At 35.8% G+C, this 24,229-nt stretch overlaps 1 protein-coding gene across 1 annotated transcript; it reads right to left on the reverse strand.

The window, feature by feature from the left end:
- Window positions 1-293: 293 nt before the first annotated feature.
- LOC106129476 (coagulation factor IX) lies at window positions 294-22,890 on the reverse strand. The gene is made up of 9 exons (XM_060952790.1): window positions 22,842-22,890; window positions 17,865-18,454; window positions 12,337-12,516; window positions 7,088-7,384; window positions 4,846-5,023; window positions 4,133-4,325; window positions 2,893-2,997; window positions 1,131-1,238; window positions 294-588 (listed from the first exon to the last, which is right to left on the reverse strand). Exons 2-9 carry the CDS (start codon window positions 18,118-18,120, stop codon window positions 409-411), a joined length of 1,497 nt encoding a protein of 498 aa, XP_060808773.1. The 5' UTR covers window positions 18,121-18,454; window positions 22,842-22,890; the 3' UTR covers window positions 294-408.
- Window positions 22,891-24,229: the final 1,339 nt, after the last annotated feature.

Raw genomic sequence — 24,229 nt, forward strand, 5'->3', positions numbered from 1 at the left:
TTTTGATACTATTTTGTTTGACTATTTTTACTGAAAATGGATTTCTTTTCCCTTACTGGGTCATCTAGTTATGGTATTCAGTGCTCAATTATCCTTCCGCCTACTAAATTGATAACATTAAAAAATGTATAACAGTATAGTATATTGTTTAATACCTATTTTAACTGAAACACTTAAAAGTCTGATTCATTTTCATTTACAACGCCATCTAGTTTCGAGCATCAGTACTTAATTTTCCTAACTTAATACATAACAACAAAGTATTTTATTACAGTCATCAAGTTCAAATCAATATTATAAACTGTACAAATTTTAATGCAGCAATAAAAAATATTTCTATTTCTTTCTATAGCATTTGTCTCTTCAACAAAATTGAGTCCCAAAAATCACGTACAGCGCCATCTATCGTCACGGGCTGATCAGCTTATCGATCCAGGGCACGAACTTCTGTATGTTCGTGTAGACCCCGGGGAGATGCTCCCGCCCGCAGCCGATGCCCCACGAGACCAGCCCGATGAGCGTGGAGCGACCTTCCAGCTTCATGGTGAGGGGGCCTCCGGAGTCACCTTGGCAGGAGTCACGGCCGCCCTGTGGTTAAACATTTTGAGAAAGTTAATAAATAGCCGTGTGGTTCCCAGTAACAATAGAAAAAGAATAGGACCACTCTATCTCTCTGCCATGGATGTCGTAAAAGGTGTCTAAGGGAAGAAGCTTATACTCAAGTTGATAAGCTTTTGCCTTAGTCACCTTTTCTTCTTTAAAACGATGGGCTAGCAACCTGCAACAATTTGAATCTGTATACATACATAAAATCACGCCTCTTTCCCGGAGGGGTAGGCAGAGACTACCTCTTTCCACTTACCACGATCTCTGCATATTTCCTTCGCTTCATCCACATTCATAACTCTCTTCATACAAGCTCGGCGGTTTCGGGTACTTTTGACCTGACCCTTTACCAGGACGTCCTTAATTTGATCAAGATACGTTCGTCTAGGTCTTCCCACTCCGATCTTTTCCGAATCTCAAGTCTAATTCAATATTCATTCTCACTAATTAAGTCAAACAGCTGAACGTGATCAGTCATTTCCAAACTGTTGGCTCTGTCTACCCCGCACGGTATATAGACGTACCTCTTTATAGCCAGCGCAGAGGAACACATCGTGTATGGTCTCCCGCCTGCCCGCCGCTCGGAACCAGCGCTGACATCGTTCGTTGGGGATCACTTCTACGTCCACCTCCTGAAATGTTAAAGGAATTGACGAAACTCTCTTTTTTTTATATTTAAGTTTAGTATAAATCAATACACACATAAATAAATAATAGGGGTAATATAATATTTATTTTTTTTAAATACTAAGGCAGAGATTTGTAGTATAACATATTATTTTATATATACTACATACATACATAAAATCACGCCTATTTCCCGGAGGAGTAGGCAGAGACTACATCTATCCACTTGCCACGATCTCTGCACACTTCCTTCGCTTCATCCACATTCATAACTCTCTTCATGCAAGCTCGGCGGTTTCGGGTACTTTTGACCGGACCCTTCGCCAGGACGTCCTTAATTTTATCAAGATACGTTCTAGGCCTTCCCACCACTTTCATCAATCCTACTAATATTATAAATGCGAAAGTTTGTGAGTATGTCAGGATTTCAGTATGGATGTTTGTTACTCTATAACGCAAAAACTACTGAATCGATTACGATGAAATTTGTTATGCAGATAGCTGAAGACCCAGAATAACATATAGGCCACTTTTTATCCCGGAGTTCCCGCGAGATTGATAGGGTTTCCACGCGGACGAAGTCGCGGGCGGCCTCTAGTAATATATATATATTTTTTAAATACTAAGGCAAAGATTTGCAGAATAACAAATAATTTTATATATACTACATACATACATAAAATCATACCTTTTTCCCGGAGGGGTAGGCAGAGACTACAATCTTTCCACTTGCCACGATCTCTGCACACTTCCTTCGCTTCATCCACATTCATAACTCTCTTCATGCAAGCTCGGCGGTTTCGGGTACTCTTGACCTGACCTTTTACCGGGACGTCCTTAATTTGATCAAGATACGTTCTAGGCCTTCCCACCACTTTCATCAATCGTACTAATATTATAAATGCGAAAGTTATTGAGTATGTCAGGATGTCAGTATGGATGTTTGTTACTCTTTCACACAAAAACTACTGAACCGATTACAATGAAATTTGTTATGCAGGTAGCTGAAGACCCAGAATAACATATAGGCCACTTTTTATCCCGGAGTTCCCGCGGGATTGATAGGGTTTCCACGCGGACGAAGTCGCGGGCGACCTCTAGTTAATAATAACAGTGTTTGCTTTCGTCTATCTTTCTTTCCTAAGTTTGGATTATTGTACTCCTCCGAAACGGCTTGACCGATTCTAATGAAATTTTGTGAGCATATTGATTAGGTTTGAGGATCGGCCAACATCTATTTTTCATACCCCTTAGTGATAAGGGTTGTCCACCCTTAACATTTTTTTTTACATACATACATACATATGATCACGTCTTTATCCCTTACGGGCTAGACAGAGCCAACAGTCTTGAAAAGACTGATAGGCCACGTTCAGCTGTTTGGCTTAATGATAGAATTGAGATTCAAATAGTGACGGGTTGCTAGCCCGTCGCCTAAAAGAAGAATCCCAAGTTTATAAGTCTATCCCTTAGTCGCCTTTTACGACATCCATGGGAACGAGACGGAGTGGTCCTATTCTTTTTTGTATTGATGCCGGGAACCACACGGCATTTTTTTTTAAACTAGAAATTACTTTAAACATATTTATACGGCAAAACAACGTTTGCCGGGACATCTAGTAAATAAATGATAATGGCTCCAGTCACAAATACACCGACCTGAAGCACTGAAGGCACGGTGCTTTGGCCGTGCCTCGTCCGGCCCCAGCCCGCCACGGTCGCCATTTTGCCGGCTAGTTTCATCTGCTTCTGCGGCAGGCACACCTGGACAAAAACAAAAAACAATTTCCCTGATGCTTAAAATGTGCCGTGTGGTTCCCCGGCACCGATACAAAAAAAGAATAGGACCACTCCATTTCTTTCCCATGGATGTCGTAAAAGGCGACTAAGGGATAGGCTTACATACTTGTGATTCTTTTTTACGGCGATGTGCTAGCAACCTGTCACTAAGTGGATCTTAATTCCATCATTAAGCCGAGCAGCTGAATGTGGCCATTCAGTCTTTTCGGGACTATTGGCTCTGTCCACCCCGTAAGGGATATAGACGTGACTATATGTATGTATGTCATGCTTAAAATCTTCGACCATGTAAGTTTAATGTTTCGCCATTCGATAACACCAAGACTGAGACATACATATTATGTATGTAAATAAATCTACAGGGTGACATTTAAAACAACTGCATCCTTTTAAACATAGACTATACCCATGCTTTTGAGCCGTTTGAGCCTATTTTTATTTAAATTTAACGTCATCATTTTCATTTTCGCTTTATTAAAGACCAATACTACAAAAATATATTAAAACTTAACATGTAAATAAAGGTCTGAAAAATAATTTATTTGTCTAGTATCAAGATCAAGTAAAGTACAGAGTTGTCGAGATCGCTCAGCTGAATGAATTGTGTCGTTGACCTCTAAATCTTACACGTCGCTTTTCCGCCGGCCGGGTTGTTATGACGTATTTAGGATCGTGGATTTTGATACTTTTATTTTTTTCGTACTTTCTGAAATATGAATCGATAATTTTCTTTTAACGTTTTTAAATATTCTTTAGATGAGTACACTTAACAGTTAAATTTATGCAGTTGAATTAAAAGTCACCCTGTATACTAATATTATAAAGCAGAAGAGTTTGTTTGTTTGAACGCGCTTATCTCAGGAACTACTGGTTCGAATTGAAAAAATCTTTTTGTGTTGAATAGACCATTTATCGAGGAAGGCTTTAGGCTATATAACATCACGCTTCAACTATTAGGAGCGAAGAAATAATGGAAAATGTGAAAAAAAAACGGGGAAAATTATTCACCCTAGAGGGCTACAATGATGCCCACAGCTAGTTACTCGTAGTATATATCTGTCTGTCTCACTATCAGTATGTGTGTGTATCAGAAACTCACAGGCAATATGTGCTGCTTGAAGACCACCCCCCGGTCCAGCTGCACCAGCGCCACGTCGTTCCTGAAGTCGGCCGGCTCGTACTGCGGGTGCACCTCCTTCCGCTGCACGGCGAACTCCTCGTGGGAGTACCGCTCGCCGGCGTCGCGGACGTCCCACTCGCCGAGGCGCACGCGCAGCTGGGAGTTTGGCGTGCTGATGAAAAACAATGATACTGGATAGTAATTTCAAGTTGATTTATAATTGATATGGTAAATGAATAAATATATATACATACGGAACAATTTAAACAGATTGAGTTGGCCTCGAAGTAAGATCGAGACTTGTGTCACGAGATACTAACTCAACGATACTATGCGTTTTATAATAAATATTTATACATACGTATAATCACGTCTTTATCCCTTGCGTGGTCAATTAGTAAAATTGGCAAGTGCCAACAGTCTTGAAAATACTGAGACCACATTCAGCTATTTGAATCTCAATCAAAGAATAGGACCACTCCATCTCTTTCCCATGGGTGTCGTAAAAGGTGACTAAGGGATAGGCTTACAAAATCCTTCTTTAGGCGATTGGCTAGCAACCTGACACTATTTGAATCTAAATTCTATCATTAAGCCAAATAGCTGAACGTGTCTTCAAGACTGTTGGCTCTGTCTACCCCGCAAGGGATATAGACGTGACCATATATATGTAAGTATGTATATATACTTACGTAGCAACACAATGGGCGGCTGTAATGACCCATCGGTCTGAAATGAGGGCGCCGCCGCACGCCAGCTTCTTGCTCAAAAAGCCGGACTTGATGAGGGCGGCCTGCCACGGGTGCGAGCCGAACCCAGTGGAGTGGCCCCCCACTATCCTGTTAGACCTGGTGAAGTGTTCGCCGCAACCTGGAATTATTAAAAAAAATATATATCTATATATTTTAGAACTATTCGTTGATTTTTATAATTTTGTGTCGACAAAAATGTTAGGCAGGTGTGTATATGTATTTTTTCACTAAATCAACAAAAATATGTAGATAAACTATTCATATAAATGTAAATAGTTATAAGTATATAAATTAGTAAATAGTTAATAGTTATAGTATCATAAGAGATCCCTTCATGGGGTAAGTCCGCCATTGCAAGTGATTTATTTATTTTATAACTATGTACTATTTCTTGTAACTGAGTTAATTATTGTACAATAAAGATATTACAAGTCATTATTTTCTTACATACATACACGTCTATATCCCTTGCAGGGTAGACAGAGCCAACAGTCTTGAAAAGACTGAAAGGCCACGTACTGTATTATTTTCATATATTATATGTCGACGAGTCGATGAATGAATTGTTATTAAGTTTTCAGTTCTGACTACTTATTTGTGATGTTGACTGTATCTTTGAAACAATAATATTTCATTTTATAGTGAAACAGAAAATACGCTGATCAGAGAGTGTGATGCCAAAAATGTCAATAGGCATTTTAATATAACTCCCCGTGTCTATTGCTTTCATTATTTTTAACTACTATTAACTATATCGTTTTTTACTACTAGGTATATATCTTTTCTCCTGTATAATTTTATACTAAACTAAACACTAAACATACTTACAACAATTACGACAACACAAAAATACATAGTTCACAAGCTCAAAATATGCTGACCAAAATAAGCTGTGCTCAGAAAAGCAAATCTAAAATTACTTTTGCTTAAAACAAATTTTTTTTAATGTTTTCACTTTAATCAAAAATTAAAAATAAATAACATCTGACATATTTTACTAATGTTTGCGTTTATTTATTATGGATATTTTTCCTAAACCACACTTCGTCATATTTTTGGAACCTAATGTCATAACTCAGGCAAGAGTGAACATGTTTAGAAAACCTCGCTCTACAAAATTAATTTATTTTTATGTAATCAAGGGAAGTCTTCAAGTTATATAGTCAGAATACAGATTTAATTCAAATTCAAATTCAAAAATATTTATTGTGGTACCTACACAGGTTTAAAAACCAGTAAGTCAAAATGGCTGCTTTTAAGAAGGTTCAGTTATCTTTTAAAGCACTTATTTATTGACGAAGTGTATTTAAATCATAATATTTTTTTTTAATAAGGTTTGACGAAGCATAGCTAATAATTTATTGTGAACATTTAAGGATTTATTATACTCGTAAGGTGCCATGTATCCAACACCTGTGCATTAAAATAAGCGATGGTGCGTGATGATTACGAGAACGCAGTGCGGTCAAGCAGATATATATATATGTATATAAACAAATAGAAATCTACGCCATTTCGAACTCAAGTGTTTTTCCTTATGTATCTTATTTATAACATTATCTATCACTACGCGAAAAATCCCGTTAAAATTTGGAATAAAACTAAATTTCTCACCGACAGTCCCAAATCAACCTAAATTTAATTTTGAAATGTACCTATTAAACGGGGGTATTTTTTTTTTAAATACTAGGGCAAGGATTTGTAGTATAACATATTATTTTATATGTACTAAATACATACATAAAATCACGCCTTTTTCCCTGAGGGGTAGGCAGAGACTACATCTTTCCACTTGCCACGATCTCTGCATACTTCCTTCGCTTCAACCACATTCATAACCCTCTCATCCCCCTCATGCAAGCCTCATGCAAGGACGTCATATAGTCGGACAGGATATAAACTAATGCTTCTTAAACTTAATAGGATAGTAAATTAAATTTATGTAGTATGCAAACGCCTACAGATAAGCTAAAATGAATACAACAAAAAAAGTGCTAAACGTGCGTAAGCGCACATACATATGTATCTTTTAAAATTATACATCTACAAACCTCAAAAGTAATTTATTTCAAACGTTTACCAACATTAAAAAAAACAACACTCGAGTTCAAAACACAAAAGTGAAAATAGGCAAAAGTGCGTCCCCAAAAAAAAAAAAAAATAGATCACCAAAATTTCTCACCAGGGTAAGGCCTCGGCTTGTGACCGTTAGTTACAACTGGCACATAATCATCATCACCGTTATTTCCAACCGGATACTTATCCGTGTAGAACACGTCCGGTTTTTTACTAGTGTTCTCGTGGTAAGACGGTTTCACGTGAAAATAGTGATTCTGGTATTCCCAATCCGGTTTATTTTGGCTCGTGTCCGGTTTTGGCCGGTTTTGCTCGGTGTAAATTATGACCGGGTCGTCGTAATTGTTCGTGTTTTGATCGAAGTTTTCGTGTGGGAATGAGCCGATGAGTTCTATAAGGTCACCTGTGTGGAATGGTTATGTTATTGTATGGTATATTTTGTAATATAGGTGTGAATGTGGATTGTTGGACTCTGCGGCGCGGTGGTAAAGTTTTCTTGGTCAAAGTTCTAGGTTCGTGTGATTTCCGGCATTTTAGTATAGAACCACTACATAACTTTCCAATGGATGTCGTGAAAGGCGACTAAGGGATAGGTTCTATCTATAAAAAGATGTAAAAAGCATAATATATAAACTATAAACTAGGGATTCCTCTTGTACCACTACCAACCTGTCACTATTTGAATCTCAATTCCATTATAAAGTCATACGGCCAAATATGGTAATTTCAGTCTTTTCAAGACTGTTGGCTCTGGCTTACCCGACGGGGATGTGGACGTGACTATTATGAAAATGACTATTTTCCTGATTGGCGTAGGTGTAGGGTGTTGGGTCGTGACTACCATGCTTTGAATCAGGTCTAAGTTTCGAGTGCCGGTTAGGTCCATAACGAAAACGCTTTATAGTAAGTAAGTAATAAAAAAAAATTACCTAAATAAATGTAAATTTTATATCACAGAATCATCTTCAGATAACAATTTCAAATCAATTATTACGTTTATAACATACTACCTAAATGTATGCGTAAAAATGCAGTTATGTAAATTCACACTTTTTTTTACAAAGAGTAATGTAATAGCTATATATGTAAGCAAATACGGATGTTAATATTACATCCGGAAATGCAATAAAAATTGCAAATGGTTCCGGATAAGGTTATATAAAAGAATCGATGTAATTATGTTACGATTATCAATGTAAGTGTACTACTTAGATCGATAAAAAGTAAATATACATCAAAGTGTATACATCAATGTAAGTGGTGCCGTGTGGTTCCCGGCATCAGTAAAAAAAGGGCCATTCTATCTCGTTCCGATGGATGTCTTAAAAGGCTTATAAACTTGAGATTCTTCTTTTAGGTGACGGGCTAGCAATCTGTCACTATTAGAATCTCAATTCTATCATTAAGCCAAACAGCTGAACGTGGCTTTTCAGTCTTTCAAGACTGCTGTCTCTGTCTACCCCGCAAGGGATATAGACGTGACTATATGTATGTTTGAGTAGCCTTTGCCAAGGGTTAGCTCGCTCAAGTGAAAGTTAATTCTCCTGTCTGTTTGTTTGTTACACAATCACGACATTAAGTATTATTGTTGCTTGCAGGAAATCCTGGTTTAGTGTGTATGTGTGATATATGAGATGTTATATTGTACATATAATGAAACATCGTTAAAATATAGTCAATGACTAGCTGTGCCCGCGACTTCGTCCGCGTGGAATAGTTATTTTGGGCATCATTGAAGCCCTCAAGGATGAATAATTTCCCCCGTTTTTTTTTCACATTTCCCATTATTTCTTCGCTCCTTATAGTTGCAGCGTGATGTTATATAGCCTAAAGCCTTCCTCGATAAATGTCTATTCAACGCAAAAAGATTTTTTCAATTCGAACTAGAAGTTCCTGAGATTAGCGCGTTCAAACAAACAAACAAACTCTTCAGCTTTATAATATTAGCATAGATGATAAGAATGACAGTGTATATCTAAATAACATAACTAAATATGATCATGTCTCCTTCCGGGAGGGGCAGACAGTAACTAAAGCGTTCCACTAGCCACGATCCCAATACTTTGCTCGCTTTATTCACATTCCGTCATTTTTTTATACACGTTCGTCGTTTTAAGGTATTCTTCACCTGATCTCTCATCCGTGCCGTGTGGTTCCCGGCACCAATAAAAAAAAAAGAATAGGACCACTTTTTGTCTTTCCCATGGATGTCGTAAAAGGCAATAAAGAGATAGGCTTATATACTTGGAATTCCTCTTTCAGGCGATGGGCTAGCAACCCGTCACTATTTGAATCTCAATTCTATCATCAAGCCAAAAAGCTGAACGTGGCCTATCAGTCTTTTGAAGACTTTTTCTCTGTCTACCCCGCAAGGGATATAGACGTGGCTATATGTTACGTATGTATGTTCTCTCATCAGAATGTCCCGATTTTGACTTTCTTATAGAATGCGAGTAATTTGTTAGTCGTCTATTACATAACACATAAACACAGTGAGATAAATTGACCTAAAATTAGATTACTTTCTATACGTGCGATTGTATTTACGGTCCACTGGCTGTGACGCAACACTTTCGCCGTTTCTCCTAAACCTACGATCGATAGGGTATAGGGAAATTCATTCATTCATTCATAGAATCATGTCTATCTTCATACCTATGATGATTTTGATTTTTTTTTCTTCATTTACTCCTCCCCTTTTATTCCTAAGGATTGCACAAACATAACCAATGGTTGCAAAACCATGAACTAAACCGTTTGACATTGGTAGATACTTAATTTAGCGCAATACAAACTAATTTGTGCTGATTTTACGGTGTTTTCTAAGAAATAAGTAGAATTAATACGAATGCGTTTCGGACTACGCCTACAAATACTTTGTGAGACAAATACACATTTTTTTTCACAATCTGATTTGAATGACAATTTTATCATTAAGTCAAACGTTTTTATCGTTCAGCTGAACGTGGCCTATCAGTCTTTTCAAGACTGTTGGCTCTGCCTACCAAGCACGGGATATAAACGTGATTATATGTGTATGTGTGATTCAAGAAGAAGGTTTATGTGTATAAATGCAATCCGTGCAACGCTAGAGCGGGTCGCTAGTCAATCATAAAATTAGTTTTTAATTTTCGGTCGGTATTTTTGCTTCTTTTTACTTCTGCATAATGCCTTTTGACCTCCATGACCATATTTCTCAAGGACTCTGACCAGCTTTTATTGTTAAACATTCAGTTAACCATATATACCTATAAATTACCTGATGATGTGTATTTAACCGTGAGATCATCAAAAGGCATTAAACTATTTTTTTTAATTAAACTTTATCCACCCAAAAGAATAGGTGGACTATTCAAAGATTCATTGATAGGTCCACTGTGGCATTTGAATCCGGTACTTCACGTTTACCAATCTGACACCTTAACCGCTCTACCACTGGCTCTCACAAGCCCCTATTGTACCGCCAAACAATTATCATGTCAGCTTGGTCGTGAAAGTGTAAATATAATGCCGTATTACGAAATGAGAATTTGAATGTACAGTCCCGTAAAGAAGGCTTATGGCATGGTGCGTCTTAGAGGAATCAGTGCGTAACTTGTGTGGTATGGGGTACATACATACCTACTCATTGTGGCACTGAATTATGCAAAGGCAACGTTTGTAAAATATAATTTGACTGTGTTGTTAGGAATACATACATATTATCACGTCTATTACCCTTGCGGGGTAGACAGAGCCGTCGAACAACGAACGACATTATATTTTTGAATCATACATCGTAACCCCCATGTCCTCGTGGAAATACATACATACATCCGTATAATCACGTCTATTACCCTTGCAGGGTAGACAGAGGCAACAGTCTTAAAAAGACTGAAAGGCCATGTTTAGCAGTGTAAGTTTCTTTATGACGGAATTGAGATTAAAATAGTGACAGGTTGCTAGCCAATCGCCTAAATAGCAGAACGTGGCATTTCAGTCTTTTCAATACTGTTGGCTCTGTCTACCTCGTAAGGAATATAGACGTGATTATACGGATGTATGTATGTATTTCTACGGGGACATGAGGGTTATGATGTATGTATCAAAAATATAATGTCGTGATATTTATTGAAATGCTTGTTCAGTAGTTACCTGCGTTTTTCACTCGTACTTTTATGCAATCACCCATTTTTGATTCATGCATCATTTTTAATTCAATTCACAATTTATTATTTAAGTATTCATATCATCAATGATATTGCAATACATATGCGACTCTTTGAGATATACATTTACACGTCCGATTTAAAGAGACTCTTAATAAAGAGTAATGGAGTCTTAGGAGAGCTAATCGAACTTGAAAGAAATTAAATGTTTGTGTTTTTGTTTAATACATACATACATACATATAATCACGTCAAAATCCCTTGCGGGGTAGACAGAGCTCGCAATCTTGGAGAGACTCATAGGTCACGATCAGCTGTTTGGCTTAATGATAGAATTGAGATTAAAATATTGACAGGTTGCTAGCCCATCACCTAAAAAAAGAATCTTAAGTTTATAAGCCTATCCCTTAGTCGCCTTTACCGATATCCATGGAAACGATATGTAGTGATCCTATTCTTTTGTTTTTAATTAATAATTATAATATTAAAGGTGTTAGTAATTTTTGCATTATCGCATTTCTGAAGAGGAGCCCGGGTTGCGTCTGTGACGACGAAAGGAACGTGGTAAAAAAAACTCATCTTTCTCATCGGATAATCAGGACGTGTATCAAGTTTAAACACCTCCCTACTAATTAGTTATCCACCCTTGAACGAATTAAACGTTAATTATATTCTTCCTGTAGGATGTCAAACCACGATCTTCGAGTGAAAAAGGAAAAGTGTAACCACTAAACCAAAGGGTGTAATTTACGGACGTGATAACTTTTTTTTTTGATAGTACTTTTACATGTTTCATTTGTTATTTATGTTATTCTTTTTTTTCTAAGACTACTGGGTAGCTCAAAGAAGAGTGCATTTGTTCTTTAGATTCTTCTGTTTTGTTCTTAGTATTTTTCTTTTTATTTATAAAATTGTTTTTACTTATTAACGATAATTATGTGTACGTCAAAATACCACAAGGAAATCTCACACCAAAAACACAGTGTAATAGAATTTCTAGAAAACATATTGCATACAAACATTTACAACATATTCGACAAATATTAGTCATATACATATACATTAATTATTTCTCTTGTCACAGTTAGACACGTATTAGAAAAATTTAACATATCATCGCCAAAGACGCGTTAAACACGCGTCTAATGCACGACTTTCGACCATCATTGTTGTAATGATTAATTAACAAATTGATTGATTGACTTACTAGCATTATGTACCACCGGCGCGATCTCGCTCGGCCGCTCCGTGGTGTCCCGATCCACGCAGCATGCCCAGATCATCCCCCCGGAGCAGAGGTCCAGGGGTTTCCCGCCCCCCAAGACGCAGGATATGCTGAGGCCGCAGTGGTACCGCGCCCCCCGGTAGCGGCACGTTTGGGGGATCACTGTAAGAGAGACGTAAATTTTAACATTGCCGTGTGGTTCCCGGCACCATTAGAAAAAAGCAGAGGACCACTTAATCTCTTTTCTGAGCTTTTTCTGTAACTGAATGTGTAAACTTTTGATCCAATATGGGTTAGGTTTCCCTTGCAAAGGTAGCGGTGGTCAGACGGGAGTCAAAGACCTGACTCGCTTCAGTATCGTGGTCAAAGGCGCACCCCGGGCAACTCTCCAGAGAGATGATATACTTAGCTTTCATAATGCAAAACAGCATTGTGTGCCAGCTACTATATCTACCCGTTAAGATTGTAAAAGCCTATCAAGGAAAAAACTAAACTCTCCTTGTAGGCGATGAGCTGGAATCATGTCACTATCTGAATTTCGTTTCTATGATTAAGACAGTCATCCTTACAGTCAATAAATAAATAAATAAATATATACGGGACAAATTACACTGATTGAGTTAGCCTTGAAGTAAGTTCGAAACTTGTGTTACGAGATACTAACTCAACGATACTATATTTTATAATAAATACTTATATAGATAAACATCCAAGACCCAGGCCAATCAGAAAAAGTTCTTTTCTCATCATGCCCTGACCGGGATTCGAACCCGGGACCTCCGGTGTCACAGACAAGCGTACTACCGCTGAGCCACAGAGGCCGTTAACGTCAAGACTATTGGCTTTGACTACCCAGTAAGATATATATGTATATGTGATATACGTTTGTATCGTTAAAAATATAGTATGCAAAAAGCGAGTATTACCCAACCAAGTGATCTCAACTGTGAATCACGCTATATCTAGTGAAAATATGTTCGTACATTGACTTTGGCGTGTTAAGAGCGTATGTAAAACATTTTAATACGCGGTTTATGGTCCGTATATAGTCTCGTGTGATTTATTAATGAGATATTGTGATGTAACTGTTTCTTGTTTGGCTTTTTAGCATTTGAGATGAGGTTCTTAACTCTTGATTTATTATGCGTTTTATACTGTACAGGTAGTGGTCGATTTATTGAAACTCATCATATTTATGCACATACATACATGCCATCACACTTATCTCCCATTGGGGTAGGCAGAGACTATGAATTTCCACTTGCAACGATCCTTAGAGACCTCTCCCGCTTCCTCTATACTCATTATTTATTTTAATATTTCAGTCTTTTATACTACCCTAATTGACTAAGCAATCAAGGAGGGAAAGGTCGGAGTGGGAAGACCTAGACGAACGTATCTTGATCAAATTAAGGACGTCCAGGCAAATGGTCAGATCAAGAGTACCCGAAACTGCCGAGTTTGCATGAAGAGAGTTATGAATGTGGATGAAGCGAAGGAAGTATGCAAAGAGCGTGGCAAGTGGAAAGATGTAGTCTCTGCCTACCCCTCCGGGAAAAAGGCGTGATTTTAATTATGTATGTATGAATACTCCCGAATGAACTCGGTCTAGCTTACCATTTTTTATAATGTGAATCACTTTCCTGTGCATTTTTTGCCTGCCACTAATCTTACTTGAAGAAACTTTATACATACATAAATATAATCACTTCTTTATCCCTCACGGGGTAGACACACACAATAGTCTCAAAAACACTAAAAGGTCACATTCGAATTCAGATTGAAATACCGACAGTTTGCCAGCCCATCGCCTAAAAGAAGAATTCGAAGTTTTAATAGCACAAGAAAGGAACCAAACTAGCACATTTTTGGCTATGAATCCTAGATTGGGTGAGTCAGGCTTTTACACGAAGCAACTCTTATCTGGCCTCCGCAACCTTTGCAGGTAAACCCAACCCGTATTGGATCCATGGTTACACATCCAATTGCCAGTTTCCTCACGATGTTTTCCCTCACCGTAAGATAGGGTACATGAACATAATAAAGTAGCTACCATTTCATGGTTTTTTACAGGGAACTCGGTATATAATTTACAAGCGCGTCGATGTCTTTTGCTTGTCAGTAAGAAAGTAATAATTATTCATGGTTTAATAAGTTTTTTGCAACCATCACAACTCACAATTACAAATCACAACATACAACCATCACCATTAATCAATTTATCAAATGGTTACTCTGATTTCATTTAATTTGTTACCTGTTCATAATAAAAGTTACTAAATATACGAACAAAAATACCATAAACAATTTTTGTTCGCAAAAGTAAACTCTATGCTATTGGCACGATAATTAAAAAAAAAATTTGGCGGACGAAAAGCTACACCATAATAAATATAAATAAATAAATATATACAGGACAGATTACACAGATTGAGTTAGCATAAATCAATTTTAATTAACCTGTGTGTTCGCAATAAAATGAGTGGGCTTTTAGTCTTTTCAAGACTGTTGCCTCTGTCTACCCCGCAAGGGATATAGACTGTATGTCTATGCTAAATATCAGATATGTCAGTTAATCAGTCTGGGTAGTGTCCTCTAGAATAGAAAAGAATTATTTTCAAATTACAAGGTATCATCGTCACATCAGTTATATCTAATTATATCTACTACCGCCTCCAAAGCGCATGTGTAGGAGAAGAGGCGGAACAAACTACATTGCAGCATTTTCACATAAAAAATATAAAGTCACTTTTATATATAATATCTATCTTCAGTTTTCTTTTGACGAGTACACTCAAAACACATTTAAACGATTTTAATGAAATTTTTAAAATAAATAAAGAGTAAGTACATACATACATAAAAAGTAGTAGTAACATTATTTCCAGGAATTTCTTACGGAATGGAAGACCTCAGTTAAAGTCAGTAAGAATAAATTTACGAATCATTAACTAATGCTGATCGTTACACTAACAATTTTCCAAGAAATTATACAATAAGTACAATGTAATTAAGTGTTACCTAGACTTTAACAATTTACAATTAAGTAATGACTATTTTCTAGTAATTTCCGAAATCAATTACGTAAATATTATCTAATTAAGTACTTTTGTTAGCGAAGGCTTGGAGACAATATTGACGTGTACATATGTTAACATTTTGTATACCAGTTTTTATCCGCAACTTCGCCCGCGTGAATTTAACGCCATTAACAAAAAAGCGACAAATTAGCGCCACCTACAAAAGAGGTTAGAAGAAATACAGGTTTGTCTTAAATTCCACGGGAACTATAGTTTTTAACGGGATGAAAATAAAAGAACGGAGCGGTAACCCGTATGCTTCTCCAGACTCTTAATTATATATACCAACGTGGTATTTTGAAATAAGCAAAACCTATGTAATTTTGTTTCTTGTGTTTATCATTCTCGATATTTTCTGGGTACATAAATTAGTAAATAAATAAATAATTCAGTAGATAACCCGTTAAAAGGTAACAAAAAAACAAATTAACTTTCTTTCTCATTAATAATATAAATTGGGATTTAAGTAGGTACATACATATGGTCACGTCTGTAGCCCTTGCGGGGTAGACAGAGCCAACAGCCTTGAAAAGACTGAATGGCCACGTTCAGCTATTTGGCTTATAGAATTGAGATTCAAATAGTGACAGGTTGTTAGCCCATCGTCTAAAAAAGAATTCCTACTTTTTTGTATTGGTGCCGGGAACCCACACGAATTTAAGTAGATATTTTAGTAAATAACTTAAATAGGTGAACAAAGAACGACGAGTTAAACGTAAAATCCCGTTTATTTCGGGAAATCCTCTTTTTCCAGACCATATCAGGAACCTACTCGCCAAATAGCAAACCTCACCCAGCAGCGGTTTGGGATGTGCGTTGATTATTCAATCAATCAGTTAGTGAGCTCTTTTTATTTATTAAAATACATACCTCTACCTAGGTATATAACGTACTTAAAAAAAGTTTGCCGTGTGGTTCCCGGCACCAATAAAAAAAGAATTGGACCACTCCATCTCGTTCCCATGGTTGTCGTAAAAGGCGACTAAGGGATAGGCTTATAAACTTGGGATTCTTCTTTAAGGCGATGGGCTAGCAACCTGTCACTATTTGAATCTCAGTTCCATCATAAAGCCAAACAGCTGAACGTGGCCTATCAGTCTTTTCAAGACTTTTGGCTCTGTCTACCCAGCAAGGGATATAGACGTAATTAATGTATGTATGTATGTTAAAAAAAAGCAACTCTATTCTTTCACGCCTAAACAAAAGTTAGTTTCATTTCCTTAACATAAGCTTAGGATAAATCTGTTGTTATAATTCTATGTGTAATAAAGAGTTTTCTATCTATCTAAACAACTAAATCGATTTTGATGAAATTTAGTACCAAAATAGAATATACTAATTTATTGCGAAAAAGTGTAAGAGGGGGTTTAAAGAGAGGAGGTACATGTTTGTATGGAAACCTCCGCCACACGAAGTCGAGGACGAAAGCTAGTATATAAAGATAAGATTGATTTTAAAAATGTTAGCAAGAGAGAAAATGCTACACTTCACTGAAAACAACATTATGATGAGATGAATTTTATAGATAGGTACTATGAGAATGATATTACATAGTATGCGTTTCCAGTGAAATTTTCAAAAATAAATGTACCAATAGGTACCAACAGAAATGCTTTTTGTCGTTTTAATTCTTAATCTGTCACTATTTGAATCTCAATTCTATCATTAAGCCAAACAGCTGAACGTGGCCTATCAGTCTTTTCAAGACGGTTGGCTCTGTCTACCCCGCAAGGGATATAGACGTGAATATATGTATGTATTTCTTAATCAAATTAATATTGGTGTGGATAGGACAAATAATAATCAAATTTGCTTGTAAGCTTTTATAGTTAGATATCTACTTAAAGCATTTTGTTCGTGAGAATATGATAAAATATGTATATATGTACTCGTATTATTACTAATATAACGTTTGTAAATTACTGTAAAGAAATAACAAAAAGCGCATCATCTTCATAGCCAGCTTTCAATCAGCAGATTAGCTGGAAAAACTAATTCTTAAGGCCTTAAGGCATTGAGTACATTATTTTCGGTGCGATGAAATTTAAATAGAGAAATAATACACACATACCATCACGTTCCTTGCGGGGTAGACAGAGCCAACATTCTTAAAAACACGGAAGGCTTTATTCAGTTGTATGGCTTAATGATACATACATAAAATCACGCCTTTTTCCCGGAAGGGTAGGCAGGTACTACGTCTTTCCACTTGCCACGATCTCTGCATACTTCTTTCGCTTTATCCACATGCCTAAATAACTCTCTTCATGCAATAACTCTCTTTATGATGGAATTGAGATTTAAATAGTGACAGGTTGCTAGTCCATCGCCTACAAAAGGTATCTCAAGTTTATACCTAAGCCCATCCCTTAAAAATAAAAAAGTAAACATTTAAGAAATATAAATATCTTATCCCAAGTAAAAACTTACTTTTGCCAAGTAAATCCATGATTGAATCATCCTCCTGCGACGAACTATAAGAACTGTGATAGGCACCCTTTCTCCTCCCTAACGCGTCCAGTAAAAGTATGTCCTTCTCTTGCTCATTGACAGGTCTTCTCCGGTCAGAAGGTTCCACATCCTTAATTTCCAATTCATCTTGCAACGTCAAAACATCGTTTTCTGAATCCGAACACAAAACTCCCGCCAACACGATAAAAAACAAAAGAGTCCTTTTAAAAATCATAATGTCACTGTCAACGCGCGGTTCTAAATTCAAAAAACTTTATCTTTTCCCGCCGATCGAAACGTCAAACGAGTTATCGCACATTTTCGCACTACACCTTTTTTAGCACATTGTTTTCACTCGGTTTTGCTTGGGCACGTCCGACCGCGGGAAGTTGCGAATCGGAAGTAAGCGCGCCAAGATACGAGTCTCGTCGCTTTTCACTTTTTAGGATTCCATCGACGGTTTTTTTTTCTTATTTTTTCATCTAAGGTTTAATTTTCCAGCCAGCAGGGTACTTATTTTGCGTACTTTATGGTAAATAGTTAATGTTTTCTTAAGTTGCGTTTTTACTCTGTAAATTTTTCAAATAGACATTTATAACAAGCCGCTTTACTGAGGCTTTGCCAGTGCGTGATGCGTACAATTTTGACGAGTAAGTATCAAAATGAACCGCTAATTTATCTAATTAGATTGAAATTCGTTATATTTATAGGTTGATCCTCAATCTTGATCATTTTTGTAAATTAAAAGTATGTAGTAACGAGATCATTTTTAATCAATTAGTTAATTTAATTAATATATTATTTAAAGAGGTAATTAACTTATTTTAATACATTATGAAATATTTTTACAATATTTTTTTCCGTCAAAATTTATCAAAAGTAGTTCACAAAACTCTCGATTTATTTGACAACAAAGATGTAAAAAAAAAATTTAAACCTATAAACATGATAGCACTGGCTCAAAAGGAAACATGCATAAAACTCGTTTCTGAGCACTCATCTGATTATAAATAAAACCAGTCGATTTCCAATACCCTTTACCTACAAGGATGGTCATAAAAGATTGATCAAATTATAATATTATTCAAGCATCAAGATATCTCGAGCGCACTTAGAGCAAGGCGTCGACTTTCGCTATAGCTTTCCAAAACAATGACCATAAAGTAAAAAGGTCTTAACCGACATTGAAAACTCAAGGAATTATCTACCTTCGTCCTTTGATCACACAGTTAAATTCCGCTTACAAAAAATTTTGCTTAATGGTAAATATATTTTATACTGAATCTGTTATATATAATTTAATCCCTACCGTGAAAGTTTTAAAGTATTTTTTAGAACATAGAATTTTCGGCAAAATGACAGTTTAATGTATAATTCTGCTTTCATTACTAATGGCATAGTAAAGGTTAATAGTTTCCCAGTAATGTACATTCCAGTACAGATTAAATAATTACAACTACCTAATACGATTTTGATAGAAACTTATTTGGATATAAAAGGAGGTCGTATAATCTGATTTTATTGTCTGTAATGAGTGGAACGGAATGTTTTAATTCGTGTACCTATTGTTCTTTAGGAAATTGTCGTTAAATGTATTCTTGTATTACAAACTAGGTTGATTTTTAATGGTAAAAAAATTAAAGCAGTTGCTAGCTTTTTTATATTGTAGGTGATTATGTTCAACGGCGTAAAACTAAGAGTCTCATGTATTCCCGAGGGAATTTCGGAGCTTAGTCTTCTCATACACTTTATAAGAATAATTCGTAACAAATTTTAGCCTCCTAAACTGAGAAGCCACATTCATCTAGATAATTGCTCGGCTAGCCCATCCCCTTAAAGAGGAATCTTAAGGTTATTACCATTTACTTGAATGTATAAGATACTTTCAGAAAAAGTAAGAAAAAGGTAATAAAATGTTTAAATAGACAATTATTTCTTCAATCAGGAATCTTTTATTTCCCCCACAGAGAGGACTCATCCGGGAAAACCACTATGACCACTTTTAATGTACAAAATCAACCAAGTATAAAAATATTACGTATACATATATGAATGTAAGTTACGAAACCGCTCATAAAACGGAACGTGACTGGCAACTGTCAGCTGATCTTCCCGCGTTCTCACTTTCATCGCTTCGCGCCAAATTGGACACGCGCCATTTTGCACACCCCGCCGCGCATAGACAATGCAAACTTTTGAATTATTTTTTAATAACAAATAAGTACTGACTTAAGAAGTTATCCCTAGTTTTATAAATAAAGTATTACGGGAATAAAAAAAATGGTTAGGTTCAGTTAATTCAAGTAACAAACAAATGAAATATAAATGTACTTTTTTCCATGTACATTTGTTTCTTGTGTTTATCATTCCTTACGTTTTCTGTGTACCTACATGAATTGGTACCTAAACATAAAATAAAATAAATTAATATCGTGATCTCCATATCTTTGGCGCTAGTTATGTTCCCTTGGAAACAGAGGTAGTTCCATGGTCTGATTTGACCATGATCGAGAAGTTGAAAAGCCAACTTATTACGCAAGGCGAGATCTTCTGATCTCCGTGGCCTTGTTAACTGTTTACCGTTAAAGTAAGAACATTAGCATTCAAACTAAAGTCCGTTACTCAGAAAAGTCATTGGTACATGGCCGTGATTGGATTCAAACCTGCAAGCATCGATTACATACATATTTACCCCTACCGTGTAGACAGAGCCAACAATCTCGAAAAGACTACAAGACCACCTTCAAGCTAACGGTTAGACCTGAATATAAAAAGCGAAGTCACATACCTTCTAAATTATATGAGAATACATTAGTTTAAATGCTAACCGATGCTCTTACGGTTGGGAAAAACCTATGAGGCAACCTTCACAATGAGGCAATAGGATATGTTATCATGTTCCAATAAGTGTTAAGTGCATCTGCAATGGTAGCGGAGGTGAGATGGAAGTCGCTTCGTGTAAAAACTTGACTCAACTACGGATCTAATCAGCGGATTCCAAGCTCCTCTCCAAAGAGGTGAGGACCCAACTGGGACTAAAGCCAGGATTATGAAGACTTCAACAGGCAAACTAACGAGTACACTCGATTACCGAAACGTGGTGAGATTGACGAGTTTGATATCTTATAACCAGCACTCTTATTACCTATGGAATATTATAGTGAAAGTGCTGAAAGAAATCGCGATAAAAGTCGCGTGCTTATAGTAATAAAATGTCACGTTCGTGCTCCCAATTTATTATTTCACTCGCTTTTGTATGCGACTTTGTTCGTGTTAATCAAAATTTTCTTACGAAGTTTAAATAGGTATATGGGTAAGTACATACAAAAATTCATGCTTACTATCCCAGTGGGCTACATAGGACTACATTTTTAAAGACTACATCATAATTTCTTTTACGAAGTTTGATCTATGAAATTTCGACATAAGATATTATTCCAAAAACAATAATGCCCGATATGACGCTCACGCGATACTTGCAAGACAAAACACGGGAAAAAATACCTTAAATTTCCTAAATACATCTTGGATATTTCAAAATATTAAAATTGTAACTGGCCAATTAACAGATTTGATTGGTAATTTTGACCATAGTAACGGACTGCCTGACCGTAATGTTTAAATTAAGAACAGTCTAAAATTCAAATGCTGTCACGAGAGCATTGTGCTTATCAGAACGTAACTAAATCATAATGTATGTAACCCTCTTTCGTAAGATTGGTTGCAGAAAAAAATAAACAAAGACATATTTTGCAAATGAAATTATTGTCTATGGGAATACCGGACGTAGTGATGTGGTTTCGTCACTGTATGTAGGTTTTATGAGTTTAACAGAGGTCTTTATTTCTTAACTAGCTTTTACCCGAAGTTTCGCTCGTGTGAATTCAGAACTTAACGCCATCTAACAAAAAAGGCGACGAAATAAGCACCATCTGCAAAAAGTAACGAATTTAACGCCACCTACAAAGAAAACAGGTTTTTCGCAAATCCCACTGAAACTATGTTTTTACCGATATGAAAGGTCTTTTATATCCTTCTCCAGGCTCTAAATTATAAATACGTGATATACGTATCAAGAGTATTAATTCAGATAGATAACCCGTGAAGAGGTAACAAACAAACAAATAAACTATATATTATACTTTCACATTTAGTATATAAGACGGACTCTCTCGTCTGATTCATACTTTAATTCGATTATTCATCTTTCTTTACCTTTGATCTTAATGAAGGAAACTCTGAAATCTTATGTCGCCATGCTGGTCTGGTAATGAAAAAAAAACTCATAGTGTATACAGAGTCAATTAAGGTAAAGGCTTTAATAAAATTTTTTTATTACTTTTTGTGTTAATATCCTAGCTTTCAAGTTCCAAAATAATAAACAATATTAAATATTATGTAGAACGTTTAATGTTAATTCAGCGATGTTATGGGCAGTTGATACGTCACGAAAATCGTGTATTAAATTGTCCTGTTTAATTGTCGCAATTCTAAGACTAATACTCTAACAAATATCCTAAAATTATTGAGTACTACCTATAGGTTTCGATCAGACATGTTAAAAACATTTTGAATTTTTTTATTACATTTTGATATGTACGTAGTTTCGCTTTGATTTCTACTACTCGCTCGTTTTCTTAACTGGGATGGTAAGATATAGTAACTCATTATACTTTGATATTTTTATGATACATAAGTGTTCTATGTAACCTACTTACATCGTTATAATTGACTCGTATCAAAAAGTCATTTATTTTTCACGTTAACTTAATTTGTTTAAAAAATAAAATAAAAAAAAACTTAAGTTTAAAACATTTTACACATAACGGACTGGCAACTTACCCTTAAAAATTAAAAAAATAAAATCCTATTTCGTAATTTAATTGCACAAAAATTCATCACATTTAAAAAAAAATTAAGAATTTAATGGTATTTGCCATTCATTTTGTTCCTCACCGATGAATTATAAAAAGGCTTATTAAAAAAAACTAATAAATAAATAAATAAATTTAAAAATGGACTTTGTTTTTTTTACACGTGCTGCAGATTTTAGCAGCCACACGATACTATCTATATGACAGACGTGTTGGCGCGTGGGGTGACAAACATTTCACTTTCATTTAAATGCGTGTGTTTGTTTGTATGCAAGCCACATCTGAGGACGATGAATCAAGATCAGAAATGAAACAGAATGGATAACTCTTGCAGCTACTTACTTCATCCACAGCTTTTTCGCGTGCAAATTATCCAAATTCCTTACCAAAAAGTCGGCAATGACAGACAGCTAGTAAGTACTGTTTTTTTGTAGGTTAAGTATATAAAACTTGTGTGTGTACTAAATCCATTCAGAGGTTTCAATTGCACTTTAATGAGATATAACAATCACCTTTCAATTTTATATACTTTAAACATTATTGAAACAATCTGTGAACTCGTGACAATCTAATCAATTTATTTATTAACATATTGATATTCAAGAATGTGCATAATTTATTAAGAATAATGGTTCCTCGTTAATATTGAACACATTATTTTAGCAATGAAACTATACGTTAGTCAAATTTTTGCTTCGAATACTATTTTCAAAATCATTATAAGATACTTACAAAGTTCTGTACTTGTACTAGTGTCCTACTTACAAAGTAAACGCGTGGGAATATATTTTTGTATCATCCTTGTTATTAAGATCAATAAAGTCCATTGCTCATAAAGTTACAACAAAAATTTGAGACAATAAGCTCTCTCGGCGTAATTTATTATTTATTTGGCCAAATTAAATCCTGCCAGTAATAAAATGAAAAATGTTTAACTCCCCTTCACACGGCGCCAGAGAGAGGCGAGAGCTACTGGAAAGCTGTCTGGTTTTACTTTTAATTTTTATATTTAGAACGCTCTTATTCTGACCGCGTCTAGATTTGTAGATTAGGACAAAATTAGCATAACTTTTTTTGTAAGTGGCCAATTAAAATTAAAAACTTGGGTAATTGTATTGATAACAAGCAATACTTGGTGGTTGGCCCGGTTCCTTGGTTAGAAAGAAAAGAACTTGTGTTTCGCATTTTTCTCATTTTCCCTGGAATGTATAATACTTAATAATTCATACTCGTACATTTTTTTGTATATAATCAAACCCTTTTCTTTTCACTAATAAAGGCTTACTTGAACCGCTCTACCACTGACGCTCTATTAAAAAATATCGAAAACTGGATTATTTTATCATACATACATATAATCACGTCTATATCCCTTGCGGGGTAGACAGAGCTAACAGTCTTGAAAAGTCTGATAGGCTACGTTCAGCTGTTTGGCTTAATGATAGAATTGACATTCAAATAGTGACAGGT

Source organism: Amyelois transitella, chromosome 29 (assembly GCF_032362555.1).
Source record: "Amyelois transitella isolate CPQ chromosome 29, ilAmyTran1.1, whole genome shotgun sequence".
Taxonomy (NCBI): domain Eukaryota; kingdom Metazoa; phylum Arthropoda; class Insecta; order Lepidoptera; family Pyralidae; genus Amyelois; species Amyelois transitella.